Below are 26,611 nucleotides of genomic sequence, written 5' to 3'. Positions count from 1 at the left end.
ACAGAAAATGAGAAGGGGATGTGGGACAGTCTCTGCTTCACCAATTGTAATTTTGTCATTACATTACTTGTATTGCACTTACCACCTCTTGCACTGAGGTTGTGATTTGTTTCTAGATGTTCTGCTTTGTATCCTAGTGACAAATTATCAATCTTAGCATAATGGAGCCTTCATCTTACACTTTATTTTCCATTAGAACTTGGAAAAAATAGTCAGGCATTTCAGAGAAACCAATTCCTATTTGATCAGGGTTTTTTTGGTTTGGGGTTTTTTGACACTTGCACAAAGAGGAATTTTAAGGTGAATTTTAGGACTTCCCATTTACACTAATCTCTCAAGGTGTCTTCGTCTGTGAAGTCCCTCTATCTGATGTGTCTGATGTGTTGCAGAATGTATTACTGCCTGCAGAGTTGTGGCAGGCAACTTCAGAATCTGAGATTTGTCTGTTCTTGTAGTCAGTCCTCTTCTCTATTCTGTTCACTGCACACCATGCACTATCCAGCTCTTGTAATGTTTATCAAACAAAGGCATTCTTTTCACCACAGAATCAACCATGATAGTTGCTTTCCTCTTTTATGATTGCTATATTGTCTTTTGTGTTAGACCTGTGCTTCATCCATCACAGAACAGTACTGTAATTTCCTGTCCTGCTCTAGCACAGATAGATCTCTAGGTAGATGATATCCTGAATATAATTTTGTAATGCTTCCTTATTTTTAGCAGGAGTGAATACCTCCTGTTTCTCTGCACCCCAGCCACCTCTTGAGCACTATGTTGCACCAGGAATACCACAGGAATTCCTCTGGAGCAGCACTTACAACACAGCATGGAACAGCACTTACAATGTGGAAGCAGAATACAGTACACAGTAATTGGGAATTGGTTGTGACATGAATTTTTGGGAGACCACGCTACTTGAGCATTTTCATTCTGTAGCAGCTGTCAGTTACTCTTAAATAGTCATATTAGAATAAAAGAGTGGAAAAAAACTTAATGAATTTCAGCTGTGACTGCAGATACAATTTCTATCATAAAACATTTTACATAGTGGTAAATGTGGCACAGTATATAGTTCAACATATGTTTACATGTATTAGAAACTTGTGACAGAGTATTCCAAAAAGCTAATAGAACCTCTTGACTCTTCTTTTTAATTATATTTTGCTTCTATAAAGTTCATAGTTTTAGTATTAATTTCAGAGCTCTTCTTGTTAGGTAGTACCTCAGAGGCACTTCAAATACTAACCAAGAAGTATAAAACTGCAAAAATGACACTTATGACCTGCTTTTTGGTTGCTATTCACTTGGACAAATAAGCCTGTGAGTTCACCAGTGCATATGGTTTCATTTATGCCATTTAAATTGCACCTATATGGATGTTCCATGCTGGGCAACTGGAAAGGAGAAGCAGAGAAGTGGAGGTACAGGGAGCCACAACTTGTAGTTTGATAGTTCATATCACAAGAACTCCTACCTGACATGCAGAGTCTTGTAAGATGAACACAGTAAAAATTGTACTGGTATTTCAGAGACCATATTACTTACAAATTTTGGTGCTGTGAGCTTGAACAGTAACAAATGTTTCTGGTTAATAGCCTCTCTTTCCAAGTATTTTTGATGCCAAAAAGCACTAAGAAATAGGACATATCTATACCTTCTGAAAAAAGGCCACACATTTAATACTTTGTGGCTAGGAGAGCAAGGTCATCTGATTAAAAAATGCACATAGCACTGATGTGTAAATACTCTGTTTTTCTAGGAAGCGTTACTGGGAGTTAGAAGAAAGCAAGCAATAAAATACATATTTTGTTTTTCCAGATTTAAAGTTGATCAGACCAGCATAATACCATATGTAAGAATTTGTTAGCTTCAGTTTAGAACATGTCTTCAAAAACATCTAGATCTAACTAGAGCACTTGTAGTTATGGTTTGTTTGATGAATGCTTGGCTCTCTGATTACAAATCAATTTCTTCTTTTTATTAGTACTTGCTTAAGTTCATTGATTGTCTTATAATTCTGCTACATTAAATGTTGTCATTTCTATCATTGATTTTTCATTTCTGGAGCCAAATGTCTGAAGTAAAGGCAACATTGGGATTGCAACAAGACTCCATTTTACTTGGTCTGTTAAGATTTTCTGCTCTTTAACTAACTAACCCAAAATTCAAAGTGAAGAGCACTCACAATTATCTTTTATTGTATAATAGAAAACTCAAACTGAAGACCATAAATCTTTTGAGAGCTGGCAGCAGGAAACATCTTGCCCACAACCCAACTGAATATTTTATCTCCTGCATACACAGCTTTTCCTATGAATGCAATTTTCCAGAAATGACCTTCAGTTGAATGCCTGTGACAGATGTCACTGTCAGTTGCTCATTGAGCAAAACCTCCTCTGATAATTTTGAGTGATACAGCATCAGCAGCTCTTGCAGAAGATCACTCTGCTGCTGCAAGCCTTGGTTCATAGAGGGCATTAATATGAATTGCTCTCCATTACATAGAAAAATGCTGTGGGATTCCTGTACAGAGGGCTGATCTCATTCCAGCAGCAGCAGCACTGGGTGTCCCTTTCAGGTCCTACAGTGCATTGTTGAGCCACTTCTTGTCCACAGAATGAAGGCCTAAAGTATTAGTGTATCTTTATTTCTTAAGAAAATTCTGGATGGTCTGTGTGAGTCAGATAAGAGTTTAGTAAGAACAATTTATGGCAGCATTAGTACGCTGTTCTTCAAACACACTAATTCTTAGCAAGGGCAGGTTTTGTGATATTAACAAACAGAGCACTTATTTTTCAAACATTGCTTGATTTTCTACTTTATATCTTTAGTAAAGCACCTGTAACTTTAAAATTGGGTCATAGGCTTGGCACAAAAAAGCTGTATGACTTGCAATATGAAAGCAAACTTTTGTTTGTTTAGATTTCTCTCCAGGAGTGAAATCTTTTAGTTATACAGGGAATATTTCTTGACTCAATGATTAGTAATAAAGGAAGAAATCAATGTTAAAATTATTTAGAATACAATAAATAAATTAAATAGGAAACACCACCATGATTATTTTTATCTGTAAAAAACATACAAGAACTGTATACAATTCTTTTTTATTCATTTCAGTTGTGAATAAAAAAGGATTTAGAAAAGGATGACACATAATCAAATGTATAAAACCATCATCTGTATGAGCAAAAGCATACTGGCTAGGACCCTTCACAGAAAAGAAAACATAAGAATATATGGAAGGAAGTCTTCACACAATTTATTGAGCTGCCACATGTTGTTATGGATAGTGAAAATCTATATGATCTCCAAGCATGACGGTTCAGATTCCTGGAAGAAAAATAAGAACTGTTACATAGAAAAATAGATAATGTTTCTGCTCAAGAAGTTTGTAAGCTGCATCTTGCTGAGGTTTAGATAAAATTCTGAGAAAGTACAGTTATGTGCTTGCTTCCATCTTCCTCAGGTTCCTGCTGTTGGTCACTGTAAGGGTCTAGATAGCAGGCTAGAGAGACCCTTCTCAAACCCCAGTATTTCCACTCAACATTCAAGCTGCATCTATTCCAGAAATATTTGATGATACCTAACAAGAAAACAGAAAGTAGGAAAGCATTTTGCATGGTATGTCAGAGTTTACCTCTAGAAAAAATAAAAAGTCTTCCCTGAAAAAGAAGCATTTCTGTGATGATACAACTGCCTGAAAAAGGCTTTATGCTTGTCCTGTTTGTTCCTTCTCAGTCACTTTTGGTTCAAATAAGTTATTTCTCACTTAGCCTATATAAGCAATATCATTTGCAAAGACAATTTTATGTTGATATGATCACTTTTAAAATTACTAATATATTGCATCAGAGAGAATTTTGCATCTTCTAAAAAATATGTGTTCAGATTCTTTCATGCCCTTACTGATTTCCTTTATTGATATTTTACATAGTTTCCATAGCTATTCTGGTTAGACAACAATATATTCATATGCACTTTTTAAAAGCAGAAAATAAAAAAACAAAATTATAGTACTGTCTGTTACATAAGAGCAAAATCATTCATCTAATTTGATACATGCTGCCTAATCTAGTACTTTTCTCTTCATTACTTACTTCTTATTCTATAGTTTAATATAAAATACTGTAGTAATAAGAGAGGTAAAATAGCTGCTTTATTCATCTTTAATTGAGAAAGTAAAGACTTTTTCATCTGTTAACTGCTTGGGTTTTGCTTTCAATATTTTTTTGTCTTAATTGAGATCACTCATTATTTATTTACTAGTTTATTCTATGCCTCTTTATCCTGACAAATGCTTTTGTTTGTTTGTTGTTTGTTTGTTTTTGGCATTTTCCCTATTTTTTTTAGCTGGAAAGTTTGGGATTTTTGTCCCAAGTACAAATTCCTTTCAAAGAATTCAGTTTCAGAGTCACACAAAAGAGTCCTTGGCTAGGATTGCATTTTCTTTGCAACACTAAAATATACATTTCACAATTTTTCTCTGCCTGGTCAAAGCAGTGTCATTAAAATTACCTCATATGCAACCTTAAATCTAAATGTTCAATCTTCTAAACTCCTGTACCTTCAGTTTATGGACTGAGGTAGTACACTATATATACTGAAAATAATAGACTTCCATCTTTCTCAATTTGTACTTATTACATTTTATGTGATACCAAGGAACAGAAACTTGGTAATATGTGGTTTTGGTTTTTGGCTCATGCTCTATGGTGGTTTGCTGTGGGTTCCCAGTAGTCCTCTTTAACAGTATTGTTGGAGTTATACAGAGGCTGGCAAGAACTCCCTGCTTCTGATGGACTTTTATGGCTTTGCAAACCCTGCAAATCACGTTTACAAATTTTTATTCATACAAAGTTCAAGAAGGAATCATTAAATTTCTTTTAACAGAAAAAAAAAACAAACCTGATGCTCAGTATCTGAAGGGAAGATTCTTGGGGTTGTACCAAATTTCCCATGTATAGCATTTATTTTTACTATTCCTTTTCTTCAAAGTTGCAAACCTGTAATTTCTATGTTTTATTTAAGGGAGGAGGAATATTTTGGTGGTTTTCTTCTTTTGCTTTCAGAACTAGGTATAAATATTTCCAGAGGCGTGCAGTGGTATATGAGGTTTTGCCTGCTCCATCAGTTGTGATTAGAGGGGGGGGGAATATAGAAAAAAAGTCCTTTTTTAGCAGAAGGAAAACAAACAGTTAAGCCTTGCCTTCCACTTCTGAATGCACACACCTGTAAGTTTCCACAGTTCAAAAAGAAGTATTCTTGTGAGACCTGTTTGTTAAAACAGCACAAGCTGTCGAGATTCTTGGCTTGTTTTCTTCTATTCAAAATAATTTTTAAAAGGAAAATAAAGCAATTTGTAATGACAGAATCAGCTTAGTGTAAGCCCCATCTTGTCCTTAAATTACGTTTTCATTCCTACAGAATGAAGAAATAGAAAGATATGTTGCTGAGTATGCCAAGTTGGAAAAAGGAACACTTCCCTTGCTTTCAATACAGGACCAAACTTGATGGAGAATTAGTGATTGGTTTTGCAACAAAAACACTGGTGCTATCTTGCTTTCAGTCTTGGCCAAGACCAAAGCATTTGTAAAACCAAAATGTGTCTAGATTTTTTCATCAGGTACAGTTCTGCCTAAAAAGCAAAACACTAAGCATGAAGTGGCATTTCTCACTGAGGATAGTGGAAAGTGTTGTTACTGAATTTGAGTAAATTTTGGATTTTATTACTATGAGAATATTGCCTTCCCCTTCACTCCCATCCCCAAGGCAGATAATGATCACAAGGCTCTAAATAATATCCAAAGTGTAACTCATAAACACTGTGACTTGAGTCAGATTTCCAGGTAAACTCTTGGTAAATTTTTCTGCTAAATAAGTACAACACAGGTGTTAATTCATTTTAGCACTTTGGTTTTTGAATTGAAAAAAAAAAAGAAAACCTTACTGAATGGAAATGGGAAAAATCATGGGGATGGAGACAGCAGATCTTTAGAGTAGGACAAAGCAATTCTTTCAGAGTTAAATATTCCCCCAAAAGGGGAAAATACCTTTTAAAGTCCCATATTTTCAGGATCTTTATGGTTTTTCTGTAGATAACCAATCTTAAACAACATTTTGGGCACATGGTTTATTCATCTCATTTTAACTATTATGGCAGCATGCATTTGACTGAGCAGCAGGATATCTTTCATGTACAAAACACCAAGTATTAGTAAATTGTGTCCCTGTCAATCTATTATTTAAACAAAAGCAAAAAGAACTGAAAGGCTCTAGGAAAAACTACTACAGGTTTCTGCTGCTTTCTAACAATACAGGATGATTACAAATGTGGGAAGATATAAAGCTGAACATTTCTGATATAAATAAATATTTTAATAAAATATAAATGTACTGTAAGAATGTTAGTGACATGTTTTCTATTTTCCATAGATGTCTTGTGGCCTTCTGCCTGATCTTTGGAAACAATAACTGTGACACTGATGTATTCAGTGCTATTGTGCCTGTTGTGTTAGGAAAAAAAAGACACTTCAGAATAAGATATTCTGCTTAAGACACATTTGGATGAACCTGGGGTAAATCTGCCTGGGAAAATTGGATTTAAGTGTCTAGAAAACAAGATTAGCCTTTTCCATTTGATCTTTGGTGAAATCATGTTGAACTGAGATGTTTTAGAGTTGACAGCTCCTAGTGAATTCACTTTTTCTTCACATTACAGAATTGGAGAGCAGAGGCCACAGGCCCTGCTGCCCTTTTATTGTCTTATAGCTCTGTTGTGTCAATTCTCATGCAAGAACTTGTGTTGCATGTATTGAGTAGCTAAAGCTTCACTAATAGTATTTGACATTATAATAGATGTCTAGCCAAAATCATAGAAAAAGATTAGATGGATTCAAATCTCTGTGATTAATAGGATATGTTACTTCATGCAATTTTTTTTTCTTCTTTGAAGTAAGAATACATAATGAATGTCATAATGTAATTATAATTTTTGCAACTTTCTAGAATTTACCTCAATGTTACCTCATTCCTAGAATGTTACCTCAAATAGGTGGCAAAAAAGGTAAAGACAACTACCTCTTCCTTGTTTTAATAAAAGTCAAGCAGAAGCCTCTGTAGTTAATAAGAGAGAAAGTTTAGTGCTATTTTATTTTCCTAATGATATAATGCTAAAGGTTAAGTACATGATACACCATTAAAAAAAAAATCCTATGTGGCAGACCAGCAAGATTCAGGAGAAAAAAATCACAGTGGAATTATTATCTGTTCATAATTTTGTAAAAATAATCAGCACTCTATAGATGAGATAAAAAGTACAGTGCTTCTGAAGAACAGATCTGTCATGTGGAAATCTTACCTTGGTTGGTGCTCTCTTTGTAGCCTGCTGGTAATTCAGTTGAGCAGTTTGGATTTATGGTGAATAAATATGGAATTTCCTCATACCCAGGTAGGCATTTACCTGTCACAATGAGAATGCTTACAGAGAAATCAGGCACAATTTTCTGACCCTCAAATATTAGAGAAATCAAATGTTGCATTCAGATAAACTAGATTTAGTAGCCCATAAAATATGATACTTCTGAAAATAACACCACTTATATGGAATGATTGATATTTAGCTCTAAATGAAAGAATAACTGAATACCTGGAACAGAGTTGTCTCATTTCCATTTAATTCTTGTGACATGTACAAAGGAAAAATAGTGCTGTTTAAATTTTAACCATAAACAAGGTTCCAACAGAAGGAATGGGTCAACTTTTCACATCTGGTTTGCTAAAAAAGCCATCTCATAATCCATTTAGAGTGTCAGGACTACCACAGTGATATGTAAGGGAATTCTGCATGCTTCTCCACTAGCTTGTGAAAACCTGAGACTGTTACTGAAACCACCATTCCATGACAGTCTTCAAAAACCTGATCTAGACATAGAATCAGTCCTGCATAACTGGAAGAGAATCTTATGGTCAGAGCTATGGTTTGGATCAGAGGAGGGTTTTTGCAATGAGATAGACATAGCCATGCACTTTGTTTCAGGTATCTATGTTTCTAATTCAGAATATTTCATAATTTTAGGTAAAATGCTTCATGTTTCTCCCCTCCTCAAGCAGGGCTGAAGTTTTTTTCCAGTTCTAGGGTTTTTAACCTTTCTCACTTCTGTTGGGAGCATAATTCCAAACCTAGTCTGGAAGTGAGGAAATGATGTTGGATTTTAATGCTTAATATTAGGTATGCTGGTCATCCATGATAAAATTGAAGAGACTTTGTGGGAGATTTAGTTAAATGCTTTTTGTTTATCTACAATAAAATTGGACCTTTAAAGAACCCAGCTTTTTTACATGGCAGAGTTAGTATGTTTTGTATGTATAACGTGATACACATAGCAATTCCAGGAATAAATTTACTCTATAGAAACATAACAGTTCTATTTCTATATAGTTCTATAGTTCTATTTCTAAGAGATTTCTTCTCTTGGAGTTCAAAAGAAAAAAAACAAAAAATAACAACAACAACAACAAAAAAATCCCCCAAAAAACCTGAGTCCAGCAAGGCACTTCACTGTTACATTAAAATCCTCATAAAGTTATGATTATCAAAATACATGCTGTAAAATCTTGTAGTTGCACTGCAAAAAAAAAAAAAAAAGGTAGAAAATGGCATGCTCTCTCTAAAAACAATGACTCTCTAAATGTTGTTTCTCCTTGATAAAACTGTAACCTTTATTTGTTGAGCAATATCTGTTCACTTTGGTAACCAGAATACTTTGAATGCATTACTGCTGAAATACCAAAGGAGCCATGAGAGAGTCAGTTCCACCTATGTATAAAAGATTATTCAGATCACCAAAATTGTTAGCAAGTTTTTCTCACAACATAGACTTCCATAAGAGAGGTTCTCTAACTAGAAAGAGACAAATTGACTTTTAGTTTCTGGAGTTTAAAAGATTGGCAGGAAAAATATGCATGGGGGACGAGATGCTATCAGGTTTTTTGGGCCTAGGGATATTAAATGAGAAGCTTTTGACTCAGTGAAGTTATTACTCTAGTTAGGATTACTATAAAAAGACTTCATAATGATCAGATGAAATGTAGGATTTTTTTTTCTTTTCTGACCTGGAATCTTAATCTGTTTTTTGGTCTACCTCAACTTTTTAAGCTTTTTCCATACCTGCTGTGTCTCAAATGGAATTTCCTTCATTTAATCTGCAGTTTACTTTCACACTTGGTAGATCACATGGCTTTATTAATGGCATAGTTGCCAACAGGTGACTGCATCCCAAAACTCAATCAGAATGTCAGATCATCTAGCAATATCCTATTTCTATAACAGTCCAAATGTCTCAGATAGAAATAAAAGTACTTTAATAGAAATCACTCCTTGAACAAGATGAGAATATTAAGGACCTATCAGCTTTTTAGTCTGACTTAATCAATTGCAATGTTAATTTTTTTTCATTCACTCATTTTATAAACCTCCAGTAAAACCTACTGACATGTCCTTTGTTGTGACCTTTTGTCATAACTTTCAGTTTTTGTTCAATAGAAAGCAATGACATGAGCAACATACCAATTTTAATATGAAAGCATTATTAGTCAACAATCAAATACTCCCCTTATTTTATTAATTATGCCTCTATAATGTTTGTTCTATTTTGATCATCAAATGGCCATGCTGGAGACTAAGTTCCCTTATGGCACTGGATCTCTCCAGGGACAGATATTCTAATGTAGATTCTCACATGAAACTTCTGTTCTGTAACTTTAGGGATCTCAAAGTTAGGATATAGTCTCCTCCTGTCACTAACAGAGGGAAAACACTTTTTGGGAGGCACATGGCCTAAAATGCCAAAGAAATGGAAAACCACTTCCTCTTTGGGAGAAGCCTGTTTTGTTTTTCATTGACTGTAATGAACCATCAGACTCTTGGCTCTAGACTGGAGCCTTAATTCTGGGATGACAGCAGGGAGATGAGATCCTGTCCCATTTGTTTTACTCTTTCTGTGTACAGCTAGTTTTGATGAATATCTGCCCACACATGACTACTGTTGAAAACAATTGTAGCACTCCATTTGGATTTCACATTCTTTGGTCAGTAAATGTTGGCATGATGCAAGAGGAGTATCAAGGCAACAATGCCCTTGAGGCATCCTGGCATTTGCTGGGATTTGAAGATTCCAACGTATTCTAAAGTCTAGAACAAATACAGTTCGACTGATGACCTTAAGAAAATGTCAAGAAAGCAGAAACATTTTTTTTTTAATCTTTGCATGGTAGAAATTAGTAGAAATAGTCAGTAAATGTCTATTTTAAAGATAAACTATCTTTTTAATGAAAGCATTTAAACATGCTTTGAAATGTCAAACTGACAGCTCTGTTTTGTTAAAAGCAAATGGTTTGGCTTTGCATCTTAGGAAGGGCAAAAAAAGGAGTTTGCTTATAAGGTCAAGTGTTCAAGCCAACCTGAAAAAAAGAGTTGTGTTATAATTACTCCCACTGCTGTGCAAACATGAAGTTGACTGATGAAATGAGTCTTCTTAATTATGAACTTTGATATTGTATATTTAGGGTAAGCTTTTAAAAACTCACTGAGTTTGATCCCAGCTCTTTTTGACTTTGACTGAGAGTAGATTGAACTCAAAAAGTTGTTTTATTCCTACTGGCACTCAGCATTATTATTTAACAAGGGATCTGTTACACAGTTTAAATAAACAATAGGTCACACAATGTGCAGAAAATCCTTTGAATCTACTGCACATCTAGACTTTGAAGTTTTGTTTAAAAAAAAAAAGTGAATCAAATCAAATCACTTTTCAAGATCTATGAATACTAACAGCTTTGCTGTGAATATCTCTACACATACATTTATTTCTCATTAAGTCTTTCCCCTTTTGGCTTAGGTGATCAACATATGTGGATAAAAACAAGAAGAGGAATAGGGACTTTGAAAATCAGATGGGATTTGATTTGATGGAAGTTGCCTTAAAGATTTCAGTGCAAAACTGTGAGCTATAAACATTAGCTTGTCAGGGGAATAGTTTCAGAATTTCAGAATTGGGGGGAAAAGAAATATTTTTTTGACTGTTTTGATTTTTATGTAATTTTATCAACTAGAATACTAGAACTCCATAGATACACCAATAAACAGCTATTTTAATTCTAAAACATGAGGAACTTACTAGGAGTAACCCAGGAGCAAAAGTATGTAGCTATCTGCAGTGCCTTGGAAGCAGAAAAATGCTTTTAAAACTGTAGCACAACTTGTGCCATCTCTCTTGTGGCTGTCTTTGTAGTCTCACCAGCACCATGTAGTTAGGGTTCCCTGAGCTTCACCAGGTTACTTACTTAATATGGCCAGATCCCAGAAAAAAAATCCTGTCTCATGTTCCTTCTCTTTACACATAGCTGAGCTCCTGGGCTTGGAGAGGTTGTCCTTGGCTGTGTACTAGTCCATGGAACAGATTGAAGGGAGTTAACATCAGGTGCTCTGGCAGTCTGACCTTCTCTGCACCTCCTCAGCTGGGGCAGCTCAGAACCCAGCACTACATCAGGATGTTCCCTCATCCCAGAGTCCTTCCACAGCAGAGGGGCTGCTCCTGGCTGGTCACATCCAAGGGAACAGAAAAATATGATGGAAGGATGACTCAAATTTTGCTCTATCCTGCTTAAGCAAGATATCTATGTGTGGCCATGCGTTTACATAAAAGGTTACTTTTGATCACTCAAGGCAGAAAAAGTAAGCACAGGTAATGTCTGTGTATCTCTGAAAATTATTTTAATGCAATAATCCACAGTTTGGAACCTATCATTTTTTAAATAAAATATTTGCAATTTCTAGCTTTTTAATATACATGCTTGTCTCTCTACCTCCTTGTCCTCCTCTGTCCAGATCAGCTGCTTACCCTGGGAAGATGCCATCACTGCAGGGAGTCTTACTAAGAAGCTGGGGTTAGTTTTAGTTTTGCATACACTCAGGCTTATGTTCATTATCAATAGAGAAGATTAGGTTGGGTTCCACAGCTGGAACCTGCTCCTGGAAGTGGTCTGTTGATCTACCCTTTGCACTTAAGGATTTTATGCTGGGACAGATTAGTTGAAGTGTCCCCGTGGAGTATAGCTGTAGGTTCTTGATGGGATAAGAATTCAAAAAATAGATTAGGCACAGCATGCTACCTGCTTTCTAGGTCAGTAGTAGCAGCTTGAATTCAAGTTAAAAGAGATAAGCACCCAGAGGGATGATGGATGTGCCCTGCTGCAGCCTGCTTTGCCCAGGGGCAGCCTCATACCAGTTGCATCAGTTGCCCAGTTTAGCCTGAAGTGTTGAACATCAAAACTCTGGTCAGACACAGCAAGTTGTGCTGAAAGTAGGAAGCAGTCAAGAACTGTCTCTTATTGCATAAATTCATTGATGATAATGGGGGAAAACTAGCATGGCTTTCAGTATATCATAGGGAACTAGAACCTCTGCCACCCCATGTAAAGTGTGTAGGAAAATGAAGTTTTCTGGCCAGACAGTGAAGGAAGGAATTTCTGGGGCCTCTGATGCAATTTCCATATGAGAGCACCTTTGGTCTTTAATTTTTTGTCATTGCTTTTGCTTGTTTGCTTTTTCTTACCGGCTTTTGAAAAGTGAAACGGTTAGGGATTGGATTTTGAATTCCTAGAGATGTTGGTTCCTCATCCTTCTAGGTCTGTGCCCAGGATGTATACTCAGGTCTGATAGCAATAATAACACTCTTGATTCAGCACAAAACCTAGAACTTTTTGAAGGGAACATGTCGTGGTTTTTATTCAGCAATTGTTTAGCAGAGAACAAAACCTTCCTAGAAACCAAGTTATGCATGCTGCAAATTCAAACTTAGTAATGGTAACTTCCTGACTGAAAGTTTGTATGTAGGTAAGTAGGTTTCTCATTTTGCTTTGTCTTAGTTGTTATTAAAAAAAAAAAAAAAAAAATATATATATATCTGAAACTGCTGCTTTACTGTTTTTCTGTGAGATGTAATGTATCTAGAAAGCTGATACATGGAGTTTGGTTTAGGTTTTTGCTCTTTATGACTGAATGTTTAAATCTAGTTTCAATGAGGATGGCAATAGCACTCTTTATTAATTTCATTGAAAATTGTGAAGACTATTGTACAGATTTGATTTCCTGTGTAGTTCCTTTCAACCATATCTGTTGGACTGACTTTTGGTGTAATAATGATGTGTAAAAATAAATATTTTTGTTATGACTAAGCATAGTTGTCTGAACATGAGACTGTAAGACAAGAACAAATTTACTCTGTGGTTTGGATCTGAATCAATAAAAAATTGATTCAGTTTCCCTTGAAATATATGATATGTTATATTGGCTTAGACAAACCATCTGTCTAGACTGTTTATCTATTTTTTTTTTTTGTCTCCAACAATTACAATTGAATATGCTATTTAAGGAAAGCATATTTAGCTTATTAGCATATTAGCATGTCTGCTACTTGCAGTCCATTTCCTTCATGCTTTTACAGCATCTGCCTTCACTGAATAAAGTATCCAACATTGGACTACTCCTGCCTTCCAGCCCTCCAGCTTCCTTTTACTTAAAAATCATTTTATGGTCCTGATGTCCAGAACTGATGCATTTTTAAACTTCACAGTTTAAACATTTTGTAACAAGAAATTCCAGAGGTTCACTACCTACAAAAGAAAAACCCAACAAACCAACAAACCCCAACCAGTTTCCAACCCAAATCACAAATCTCTCTTTCATAATTTTTAAATTAATCTCCAACTCTTTTCAATTATGTGAAAAATGAAGTGGGACCTAAGCAAGAATCTCAGACCTGAATGTCCCCACAATCTGGTATTTATGGTCTCTGAATCAATATGATGGGCTGAAGCAAACCCTGGATCAAAAAGTCAGGATGGAATTTTCAACCTTTAAACTTTGCAATAAGTCACTTTTTCTGACACAGGGAATCAAGGGCAGCACAGGGACAATACACCTCTACTTTGTTACATGTAAAGATGGGACTTAGGGAGCAAGGACAGCAAGGACAGATAGACTAAAAATTGAAGTGATTTTAATAAAGTGAGAAAATGACAGGAAAAAAATAGGAGGTAGTGGACATCTTTCTCTTGGGAGATGGAAGTGTTCCACCTATGTTGGAAGAGTCAAGTCTACAACTACAGGAAAGGAAACTTCTGGATGGATAGAAAATCCTCAAAAATTAAGCAAGAATTACATTCTATTGCAAGCTTAAAATGAATCTGCCTAAAAAGCAAATACCACATGGGAATGTACATGCAGAAGAATGGGTTGGGGTGTTTTGTTCTGCCCAACACAGTCAGTTTTGAAGTACATTTTTTCATGTTGAGCATCATCTTTCAATGAAAGATGTTATTCAAATGTTATTCAAATGACAGTTATAAGTGTAACTTTGGAAAACAAAAATTTATAAAGATTAATCTTATTTATTTAGTTTAAAACAAGAAGATTAGGTAAGGAAGGTAAGAAGTGTTCAAATATGTAAAAGGCTATTTTAAAGAGGAGAAAATAATTGACTTTTTAAAAGAAACCCCATTACAAAAAAAATTAGGATTATTACAATAATGCATTTACACTGGAAGTGAACTGGTCTCAATACTGTTTGACAATTTTTTTGGGATTTAATACTTCAGCATTTAATGTTTGTAGGGTCTAGCATATTCCTAATTTCTAGAATAGGCCAAATATTGAACAGAAAGTTTAAAGCACTAAAGAAAAAGAGAAGGAATGCAGCAGATATATAAGTGAAGAGGAGGTATACAGGAGCAAACTCAGAAGAAACTGCATCTCTTTACAGAAACATTAATTTCTGCCATTGCTTTTGAAATTATATAGAAGTGTCTTTTGAATTGATTTGGGACCATCTTACCCCACTATACTACCAAATTTTGTAAGTAAAACTGGTAGAAAAAGATTTTGAATATTTTCATAGCTTGTCACTTGGAAAACTACTGCAGGAAGGTATGTATCATGCTAAGTGTTTGCATGTTTAGTGGTCATGTGCTGTTAGCTTCTAATATTTTTGTTGAATCAAAGGCTGTTTATTTAGTGACATGCCTTCAGCTATACAGTTTAGATGGTGCACAGCTTTCAGTTAAGAGGCAGAATAAATTTGAAATCAGTCATTTTATTGTTTATAGTCAGAGGTTATGACAAATCATCATCATCCGTTTACAGGATGTTAAATTAATATTCTATGGATACCTATTTTTGTGTGAGACCCTACATCACAAGAGATAAGAAAAACTATGGTAAAGAGAAAATGATAATGTGAGTCAGCTGAATAAAATGTGCGCTAGGGCTTTCTCCATTCTAAGCTTTGGAGATATGTAATTTGCTTTGGTTAATTCAAACACTTTTCTTGAGATGCAGCCTGGTGCTGTCCATTTTTGCAACACACTAACCCCTCATTATAGCAAGGGTGGGAAGGGTTTTACACTGCTGCAGTCAGTCTGTAACACAGAGAAATTCTAATGTTAGATGCCAGTGGCTTTGATTTTAACAGTTTAAAAAGGGAATCCCTGAGAACAAAGAAATCCCAATAATCCTGTAATCCTTGAATATCAACTGGTGTCAAAAAGCTGAATTCTAAGGATTCTTGTCTTCTTAATTAATTTTCAAAAGGGACCAACTTTTATACTAAACAAAAGAGAAATTTCTAGATAGCAAAGTGCAGGCTGCTAGGTCAAGCGTTGCAGAAAATAATCTTGCAGCAACGACGTCTTTCTCATTGAACTAAGTTATTTGTCCTGGCAATAATGTGAATGAATGGAAAAAATGACATTTCAGGAGTCCTAGCTGGAAGTTTGGTGTAGAACAGTTTCCCATGGGGTTTTACAAGTGAGGATGTCTGATCAAAGCCAAGGAAAATATTTCAGTAGCTACTGATGATCTCCAAGCCACCATGCTTAGATCCTTGTCTAGGATTCTATAAGGAAATACTAAATGAGGGCCCAAACCAAGAAAAAGTGTTTTAAATGTGCTTTTGTTGAGTGAGGAAGGACATTACTCTTGTAGTTGGTAAAACTGACAGTACTCCTAAATATTTCCATTAAATTATGTTTCATACTAATAAGAAATGTAGAAAAGTGGACTACAGCCTCCAATGCACTGTACCCCTCTTTTTCAGTAGCTAATCTTCTGTAAAGCTGGTTACTCTGAGTAGATAAGCAATATGAAAAGAAATGTGTAATAAAACTTTGGACTGGATGATTCAATTCAGTGTGCACCTTTTGTGTTCAGTTTGGCACTGAATCTGAATTACTTTTTCTTTTTTTTTCCCTAAACATTTACAGCTTATTTACAGTATCTTCACCAGACATTGATATTTTAGACATTGATCAATACCCAATTTTCTCTTTTTTTAAGCATGAGAGGAAGTATGGTGAAGTCCCACCTGTGAAGGATTTAAGGAAGCTTACTTAGTGCCTTCATCTTTTGGGATGACTCCAAAATGGCACTTCCACAGTCTTCTGAGTTGGTGCACACAGGAAGAAATGTTTTCTACCTTTGAGATTTACATTAAACATAAATTCCACTTAAACTTACCAGTAAGACTGATGTGAATTAAAACAAAAACAAACTGTAGTATCTGATTTTAACTCTTGGGTATGCCTCTGTCTCTCTGTTTAATAGGAGAATGAAAAGGAGATTGCTTTAAACCAAACACAGTAATTTAAATAAAGATAATGGAAATTACATTTTGTGAAAACATTTTTTACCATTTATTTCTACATTAAGCAAATAAACCTCATTATGAAAGCATGCTACTGATTTTTCTTGCTGCTCTTTCTTCTCTTTCCCACTCTCAGCTCATATTTCTTGCAGTGAGTTTTCACAAATGGATAGGAAACAGGCATTGAAATTTATCCATGTTTCAGAAGCAGAATATATCTGAAAGGAACACATCAGCTATTTCTAGATACAGGAGAGGAGTGTTCTTGGCAGATGTACATTATGCCAGCTTGAACAGAGGATTGGGGCCTGGATTTTTAAAACTCATTCTTAAAACAACAGTAAAAGAATTAATTTGAAAGAATCTTATTTCTGACATAAAAGTAGTGTTTTTTTTATTTCTCAACAGTAGCTGCTGTTGTCATTGAAGCATAGAGGACAGTAAGATCCAGACCTGTGTCTTTACACTATTCAGGTATCTCTTAAGTCATCTATGTTTATAAGGTCAGCTCATTGTTACTGTACACAGTGTCACTTAGAATTTTAAATTAATTGTCCTTTAGGCTGATTTCTACTTAATTTGAAAACAAGAGGAGAAATATTAACCCTTAGGTGGTGGAGAAAGTACAAGATGTATTTTAATTTGTAAACCTTTAAATCAGCCATCTTTCATGGGATGGAGAGAAATACAGTCTAAATTAAGGAAAACTTTAATGTCTCAGAGCCAATGGAATATTTATATTTATATAATCTATCATATATTTCAACAGCTTTCTTGTTAAAACTGATTAGACTGAGACTTGAGCCACCATGACTATGATTTCTAGCTTTCAATTATGACACTTTAAACTTGCTATACAGGGCACTGGGTGGAAATGCTCTATTACATAGAAGCCTTTGATCCCATGATGGATGTTCTATGAATTGTGGGGGGAAGAATGAAAGTGCTGGAGAACTGGGGAAATAAATAATGAAGCCAGCTGATATTATGATGGCACAGCAGGAGTGGTATGTTTCATCCTGTTTTGTGATTTAGTTATGCAGCTTCTCCTTGCACAGCACTCACTTATTTAAATAAATGTGCATGATTTGTCTGGCAGGTTTTAATAAAGTGCTGCAAAAGAACTTCCTCTCTATACCAATCTGTGGTATGTTTGAGGGATTTTTAATATGTTTAAGCTAAAATCAGTAATGCTGTATTTCTATTTAGATGGATTTTGCATCCTGGACTATGCTCTCTCTAGGCTTTAATCCTAAGCTTTGATCTGAAGCGCTGTAAGGGTCCAGTGAAGAACAATGGCCTTTTTAATTTATGTGTGCTATTTTGTATCTTCATAGCTGTTCTGCTTAACTTCTTCTCTGTCTTTATTTCGTTGCTTTACTCCATGCTGAAAGTATTTAGAAAAGTGCTACTGCTTCAATAATTTTTTAATGACTATACAACCTCTTAAAAAAAAGCTCTGTTTAAACTTTAGATTTCATTCTGATTGCAAATGAAATGATTTCTTTCTAGCATCAAAATATTTGCGTAGCAGCATGCTGAAATACCATTTTGGAAATGATAATAAATAAATAAATTAAAAATACAAGGAGGTACCTGAGAGCCTGCTGGAGATACCTTTATGTATAACTCCCAGAATAGTAACATAATGGGATTCCAAAGAATAAGAGCAGTGTAACATGAGCAGACTGCCAGTCAGGGATCTGCCCCCACAGTTGGTTCCCATACAATTTAATTACCAAAAGATGTACACAAGTGATGCAGAAAACAAATTAAAAGCCTTTTAAATATTTACACAAGGTTCGATAACCAACCAAAATAAGAGTATAGGGAACATAACACTTTCCTTTTGCATAGCTGATATTTGAGCAGGCTGTAGAGTGTTACTTTGACAGTAATGTGGATTCTTTTAAACTTTTAATCACAGCATAACTGGAACACAGGATCTGTGCTCAGTTTTATTTAGGGCTCCGAATGGGGTGTTACTTCTCTTCGAAGACGGCTCCAAATTGTCATTGATAGGAAAGCTACAAATAATTATGGTGCTCTTTGGATTACTGTTTCTAACATGGCAAGATCCTTTTTTGTGCAGCCAAAAATAACTGTACACTGTCTTAAGCGAAGCTGCCAACACTGCTCAACAAGTAACTGATCAGGACTCACAAAAAAATTTCCTTGCATGATTTCTCTGTGTGAGTTTTACCGAACTTCACCCCCTTGGCTTCCGAGCCAAACGAAACGAGCCGGGCACTTCTCTTTTTCCTCGGGGCTGGGACCGCAGCCGGAGCTCGGCGGGACCGGGCGCGCCCGCCTGCCCTCCCGGCAGAGCCCCGGGCGGCTCCCGGGCTGCGGGGCGAGCGCTCCCGGGGCGCCAGCGGCACAGCAGCGGCTGGAGGCGGCGGCGGCGGAGGAGGAGGAGGAGGAGGAAGGCGGCCCCGGCCCGTCTGGGCGCGCAGAGGCGCAGGCAGAGGGCGCTTTCGCCATGCGCCGCCGCGCAGCCCCCGCCGCTGACAGCGCCCGCACAGCGCGGCGGGCGGAGCGCAGCGCAGCGCAGCGCAGCGGGGCCCCTCGGCACCGAGCCCGGCACCGAGCCCGGCACCGAGCCCCGGCACGGCCCGCCCTAAGGATCTCCCCGGCTGCGACCCGCCGCCCCGTCCCGCTCTGCTGCTCCCTGGCTCTCTCCCTCCTTCCCTTCCCTTCCCTCCTCCTCTCTGCGCTTTCCACCTCCCCTGCTCCTGAGTGAGCGCAGCCTCGGATGTCCGGTTTCCTGGTGGGTTTTTTACCTGGCAAACTCTGGATAACTTTGGTGAGAATTTGCAAAGCGGCTGGGAAAGTTGGGAACTCCCCTGCAGGCGCGTAAGGAGCTGCTGCTACCGCATCTTCTCCATCCCACGGATTTTACTGCCTTGGATATTGCGAGGGGAGGGAGGGGGGAGAGGAAAAGAAGGAGCCTCGTAATTTCGGCCGCATTCCTGCGACTGCCCCGCTGCGCGGCCGCTCCGCCGTCCCCGCGCCATGCACTTGCTGGAGGTGCTCTCCCTGAGCTGCTGCCTGGCCGCGGGCGCCGTGCTGCTGGGACCCCGGCAGCCGGCCGCTGCCGCCGCCTACGAGTCCGGCCAGGGCTACTACGAGGAGGAGCCCGACGCGGGGGAGGCGAAGGTAAGCCCGTGCCCCCGCTGGAGATGCCAGCTCGCTCCTCCGGGCGTGCGGCTGCGAGCCCCTTTGGACGGACGGCTTGGGAATCCCACCGAGGAAAAGATGCGGGAGAAGCCCGTTCAAGTGGGGGAGTTCCTTAAAAGTGGGGGAAAGATTTTTTTTTTTTTTACAAGTGTCGGAGTTTTCGGGGTTGCTGGAGGGCGGGCTGCGCGGGGAACAACTGCGTTTGCAGAGAGACGCGAAACACCTGATGAGCAGAGGCAGCTCCTGCCGTGTGCGGGACTGCGCGGCGGGGAGCGACCCCGGTCCCCATCCCGGTCACAATCCCGGTCCCCATCCCGATCCCGGTCACAATCCCGGTCCCGGTCCCGGCCCCGCCGCCCCGCAGGAGCGCTGGGGAGCGCTCAGGGGAGCAGCTGGGCTCAGGAACGAAGCGGCCAGGGAGGCGTGGGAGGACGATGACAACAAAACCCTAGACTCTCCGTTTGTTGAAAAGTCTCTTGGAGTTACTGACGCTTTGGGCGAGCTGCTGCTGCGTGACGGAGGTGATGGGAGGTGTAAGGTGACACTCCAGGCTGAAAACCTTAGTTCTGGCCAGGCGCAGGGTGAAGGTTGGGCTTACATTCTCGGATTCCAGACCCAAATACTTAAAATTCTCGGTTAATTTTTGTTTGCATATTAAGTTTCGTAACATAAAACTCAAGTACCTTTGGTACTTGTGGTTATGCGGTTCCTGGTATGCTGATGCATGAAAAAGATGCATAGTATGTGGTTGTATAAGCATGTGGCATTGTTAGCAAGACCTTTGATGTCTGTCTTACCCTCATCTCATTGTTTTGAAGATTTCTGACATACTTATTGAAAGCAATCATGACCTAGCTCATTCATTATTCATTTCAGTACGAGGCAGGGAGGGAGTTGCATGGATTAAAATTTAAACTAATATTCTGATTTTTTTTCTCTCCCTCTATGCTGTTTGCTTTACTGATCAAAAGTTTGGGAAATTTTACTGTAACTGCATGGGAAGTCAAGTTTTGATATTATACATTAGATGCACTTGAGGAACGAAAACTGTTGTAGACCATACATTGTACACAGAAGTCATGATTTCATACTGTTCAAATAGTAATCTGCATAGGAAAAATTTACTGATTATACTGTAGTCTCTCTTAAAATATTTTAACTACAGCTGAGTGCTTACATTGCAATATTCTGAGTGCTAATATGCTGTCAGTGATCATATTGCTCAAAAGTCTATAAAGTGTTTTTCACACTTAAGTATTTAAAAGCAGGAACACAAAATCAATTCAGCTAGCCACTCTTACCACTTAGACTATTTATAAAAATTAAAAAAAAAAAAAAAGAAAAAAAGAAAAAAAAAAAGAAATTCAAAACTTACTGGAGGGTAAAAATACCTCAACTCCTTCCAACCCATGACTGTAAGTCAGTTATTTACTGGGTGAAACTGGCATTTGAGTTGTACAGCCTCAGAATAGCTTATGCTGGAAAGGTAGAAAGAATCCAAACTGGAGCACAGCGTGTATTTTGTGTACTCAGACTGCTGAGGTAGAACAGCTGATAGTGAAGGTGCTCTCCTCGGTGATGCTTGGTGCTCCCATGCATATGGTGTGGAAAGTTACTCTGTTTCTTGAAGAAACCTCGAAGTCTTTGGGAGCTGCCACTGCAGTGCATTGTGTGTAAGTGCAAGTGCTCCCTGGAAAAAGAGGAACTGTCAGCAAACCAAAGGAAGGAAAGGTCAAGAGACCAGGGAGTGGGATAGCATGTGTTAAGCAATTACATCAATAGGAAAATGTTTTTGTGCCTGACTACTACTGAGTTGTAAGTAGAGAAAGATTCTGGATCCAAGCAGACTTAGTCATGCTGATAGTCTTTAATTGTGAGTTTGTTGCTTTTGCTGGAGCTGTTTGAATGAGTGAGTACTGCACATATTTGTTCCTGTGAATGTTGAGATTAATATCTTAAGTAACTATGAAAGGATTAAATAAGTAAACTGCAAATAATTGTTTCAAGGAAAATATGATTGCATTGTCAGTATAAAGTAATCTGCTTGAACTTTGTTAACTTCAAAGAAGTTCACAGGTTTATGTTTTTACTTCCCATCAAGATGCCATGCTGCAGCATGTTAAACTGATGCACAGATACAGGTCATACAGGCCTTTGGGTCAGCTCTTTATACAATAATATTTATTTCTCTCCACTCCTGTTTCAAGAGCTTTAGAAAACACTTTAAAAACGTGTGAATGAAGTTGAGGCTTCTCCACATAGAGAGGAAAAGCTGGCCGAAAGATAGGGGCATTGTGTTTTTAAGCAGGCAATTTTCACGTATTAAACTTGTCTAGAGATTTGCAGCAACTTGGAAGTGTTACAGATATAAATAGTAGTAGCTCTTCATACACAGCTCTTGCAAGGGCATGTTCTGCAGCAAGTGGGCACTGATAAGCCTGTGCAACACTGCCTCATCCCTCTCCACTCCTACCCCCCACCCCTACTTTTTTTTTTTTTTTTTTTTTTTTTTTTTTTTCCCAGCCTAAGGGTAAAGTTCGTCATTTAACAAGCTCCCAGGGCTCAGATTAATACCTTTCAGCCGAAGTGTCAGCTCGGTGGGATGGGCATGAGCCCTGCCCGTAAATCACCTCTTGCGGATTTCCTGCAGCCCTGGGGGTTGTCCCGGGAGCTGAGCCCCTCCCGGCGGGCAGGAGCACAGGCAGCCCTGGCCCCTCTCTCCTTGGGAAGGCAGCCTGGTGCTGGAGCTGTGTCTCTGCTCAAGGGGGCCCGGGGGAATCAGCCCTGCTGCCCCGGATTTCACGCCCTTTGGCAGGGACCCGCAGGGATGCTGGAGCAGCTGCAGCGAGGGGAGGGTGAGCTGTTTTGCCACACCGGTGGCTTGAAATTTTATCTCCTTGCACTGTCTTTGAGTGTTTCAATAATTCTTATAATAGGTTTGGTCTCTGGTTTTTGTTCTTTTAGGTAATTTTGAATAGGGGACGTGGGGTGAGTATATGCTGTCTACCTGGGAGAGTATTATTTAAAAGAAATAAACAATCCCATATTGTTTGTTTGCTGAAAGTTTAAAAATGAACTGAAGGACCTACATGGGTATTCTGTGCAGGAATTAAACTCCTTATGTTACTGAAATGAAGGTATGGCAATAGCATGCACCTAGACTTCATTAATGGCAGTGAGGTAACAACAGCAGGAATAGGTTATTATGGTAACAATGCCTGGAACGAAACCACACAGCTGGCAGGGTTTGCCATAGCTGCACCATCATTCCGTGGCATGGTCTTTAGAGTTAAGTGACTATGCAAAAGCACTGCTGGTCAATCATCCTATACAGTTTGAAAAGGTTTAAACTATATTTCTGCAAAGATTTTTAGGTTTGCATTAGAATGGGGGTAGCAAATGAAAGTGTGTTTGCCTGTTCTAAAGCGCATCCCTGAAAATTTCCTTGGGGCCTCTTTACACAGACAGCAATGAAGACAGAACAGATTGTGCTGTGATTTTGGGTTTTTTTTTGCAGTGTAAATACATGCGCTTACTTGAGCTGAATTTTTCTTGGATGCTCCCTGAGATACACCTTTTTTATATTATTATTATAGAATTATTTCAAATCTGACCTAATCATACACTACTACTCATTGATGGCTAACAGATTTTAAATACTGTTAGTTAGTGGGAGTGTGAGAAAAAGCAGTGTGTCAGTTTCCTGGGTTTCTTGCTGCCACTGTATCTCCATGGTATAATCTCAAACCCATCAGTTTTATGGTCACCTGCAAGTTTATCAAGTGCCTTACTCTGTGTTCCATGCACGGGTGAGAGATGAGACTGCCTTGCCTGTTCTGAAAACAAGCACACATCTCACTCCCCATACTTATGCAGTGCTAAATTGAGCATATAGGGAGAATGTTCTCTTCCTGCTGCTGCTGTTTAGTCTGCTGCAAATTTTCTTGTGTGTATGTGTGTAGTAGCCACTCTATTTTCAAAGACATGAACACAAAAAGATGCTGGTTTTTTTAGAAGCATTATTTGTAGCACATGGAACAGGATGAACATTGGTAGCAGTAATTATTTTAAAGACTAAGCAATGCTTCTGCAAACAGATACTAAACTTTGGTCTAGCTTTTTATGTGAGTAAAGTACAGCACTAAGCTCAAAGAGCTCACTGCACTGTCTAGCTCTTTGGAGTGCATTCCTGGGTGTCTAGTGTAAGCACACTAGTGTGCCTGGGAGGGACTTCAGCTGTTTGTCAGCAGCAATCCCATGCATTTATGAAAGTTATTAAAAACCTATGGAGGTATTTTAACTAGATTCTTGTGCAGAGGCACACAGAAGTATCCCATCAAAAGTATTATTTTTATGTTTTTAGGTTGTGTGGATTCAAAGTCTTGCCTGTTTTTCAAGGGTGTGTATTCATTTGTTTTAGCAAAAATAAAGCAGGACTTAGGTTTCAGGCTGTTGTAGCTGAGGGTGATGGTAATAATATTCTCCCACTGATACCCTGCATCCAGGATAGAAAGTCTGTTGAGAACCTTGTGTTTAGCTGATGCTTTTTTGGATGTGGCCAGTGATTCATTAAAAGAAAATCCTTGGAAAAAAGGGAATCCAAGTCACACTGGTTTCCTATCAAATGTAATATCCTGTTTGATGTAAAAGAAAAAAAAAGTTACAGCTTTTTGTAGAATGAGTATAAGAAATTCCAAGCAAGATCATCCCATGAAAGTTGCAAGCTCTTTCAAAGACTAAGTTGCTTCTTAGGAGTTTTGTTTGCTAAAGTACTGAATTTTGCTTAGTGAGTAGGATAGCTATGATTGTTTTTCTTATCTATTATAAATGTTTATTACTTTTTAAATTTCACCTTGGCTCTTTTCAGAGTAATAATGTAATATCAAATTTCCCTCCATGTAAATGTGTATCTACTTCAAAGACATTAATGGCTGCATAAATTGCCCCAGAATTTTAATTTAAAACATAGATAACTTATGGAAGCATGGATGATTGTTGAATTTGAGAACTTGTTTGTCTTGTTTTGTGTTTGTCTCCAGAAGTTCTTTTGGTGACAGTATTTGTGTTGCTCTCCCTCTTTGTTGCATTTCAGACTTTAGTTAGGAAATAGCTGCACTGTAAGTCATTTATTCTTTTATTCTGCCATTGTAATCATCATAAATCAATCCCTTTAGCTCTGTAGTAGTTTGTTGGGTTTTTTCTTTTGGCATTTCCAGGCTTGTCTAAGATAGCTGTAACTCCTTACAAGTATTTAGAGACTGCAGTTGCCAGTGGAAGGAATAGATATTCCAGTAAGAAGCTCCTTTTAGCCAAAGTAACCAAAAGAAATGGTGTTCTTTGGGGCAGGAGGAGAAGGCATAGGGGAAAACTTCTGATAAGGAGAAGGAAAAAAATAGCAGCTGGTGTTTTTTGACTGTATTATAGTCTTTATTGAGTGTAAATGAGCATGTAATCATTCTTCATGTAGTTAAAGGCCATACATCATCTGCAGCTAACTTTTGGTATCTTGATTATAGTTAATTTCCCTGAGCAGTCATTTTTCATTGAAGTTAATGACATTAGTTACCTGACACTGCTGTCACCCTAACTCTGTATTACTCCATACTGTTCACATAGTGACTTGAGCTAGTCAGTGACAGTTTTCTGATAGCTTGATCTTGAGAATGCAGCTTAAAAACTGTTGAAGGAATTTTATATCTTTCTTACTGAACTAAGCAGAACTTTTTATACTGGGCAAGGGAAAATTCTGGCAAAGAATTGGACAGTTCTTGGAAGAAGATGCCAGAAGGCTGCTGGGAAACTAATGACACATGTATTTCTGTCTGCTGTCATGTGACATCACCAGTGTTACTTCTCCTACCTTCTTATGGCAGCATTGAGAAATAAGTTCTTTCAGGAATCATGAAGTACAAAATCCTTTACATCATTATATGGTTTGATTCTTTGACTTTTCTTACTCAATAGTTGTGTTCTGTTGAGAAAGAGAGGAGAGAGCAATTAAGCAGAAGGGATAGCTTCTGAGAACAGATCAAACAATTGGCTATTTCCTAATATTTTTCCACAAAGATGACCCATAGTAACTCCCCAACACCCCACAAGCATGTGTAAACTTCTAATATTTCTAAAGATTTTTAGAGACAGTAGACACCCTCTCTCCTGCTGTGTTTTGTGTTGTTGTGTCCCCACTCTGAGTTCTGCCCAGAAACCAAGAAGATTGTGAAGGTCCTTGGAGGCAGCCAGAGGAGGGCAGAGCTGGTGGCAGGGCTGAAAGGAACGAGCTGAGGACTCTCCATCTAGCCTGGAGAGAAGGAGTCTGAGCAGTGACCTCACTGCTGTCTCAGCTTTCAGGGGAGAGCAAGCTGAGAGAGAGGTGCTGATCTCTTCTCCCTCTGGTGCAGTGGTTGGATGCATGGGAGTGGTTAAAATTGTGCCAGTGGAAGTTTAGATTGGACATTAGGATGCACTTCTTTACTCAGAGGATGATCAAACACTGCAACAATCTTCTTGGAGAGCTGGTCAATGGCCTGAGCCTGCCAGTGTTTTGGACAATGCCTGTAACAACATTCTCTAACTTTTGGTCAGACCTGAAGTGGTCAGGCAGCTGGACTGGAGGATTGTGTAGGTGTCTTCCAACTGAAATACTACATTCTATTTGGGGTTATTGAAAAGAAGCAAAACTACTGTTGTTGTCCTTCAACTTACATTTGGCCAGCTGAATTTGGCAGTTGAAGTAT

At 38.1% G+C, this 26,611-nt stretch overlaps 1 protein-coding gene across 2 annotated transcripts in view; it reads left to right on the top strand.

Moving 5' to 3' along the window:
• Positions 1–26,611, top strand: part of VEGFC (vascular endothelial growth factor C) — a 181,154-nt gene that overhangs the window by 92,408 nt on the left and 62,135 nt on the right. Inside the window, exon 1 of one of the 2 annotated variants that reach the window (XM_056491001.1) lies at positions 19,166–19,856. The exons of the other annotated variant lie outside the window; for it this stretch is intronic. Coding sequence (XP_056346976.1) covers positions 19,713–19,856 — 144 coding nt within the window. The 5' untranslated portion in view covers positions 19,166–19,712. Of the gene's footprint in view, positions 1–19,165; positions 19,857–26,611 lie in introns of those variants that run through there. 2 annotated transcript variants of the gene reach the window in all.

Source organism: Oenanthe melanoleuca, chromosome 4 (assembly GCF_029582105.1).
Source record: "Oenanthe melanoleuca isolate GR-GAL-2019-014 chromosome 4, OMel1.0, whole genome shotgun sequence".
NCBI lineage: Eukaryota > Metazoa > Chordata > Aves > Passeriformes > Muscicapidae > Oenanthe > Oenanthe melanoleuca.
This window is presented reverse-complemented; position numbering and strand designations above follow the sequence as displayed.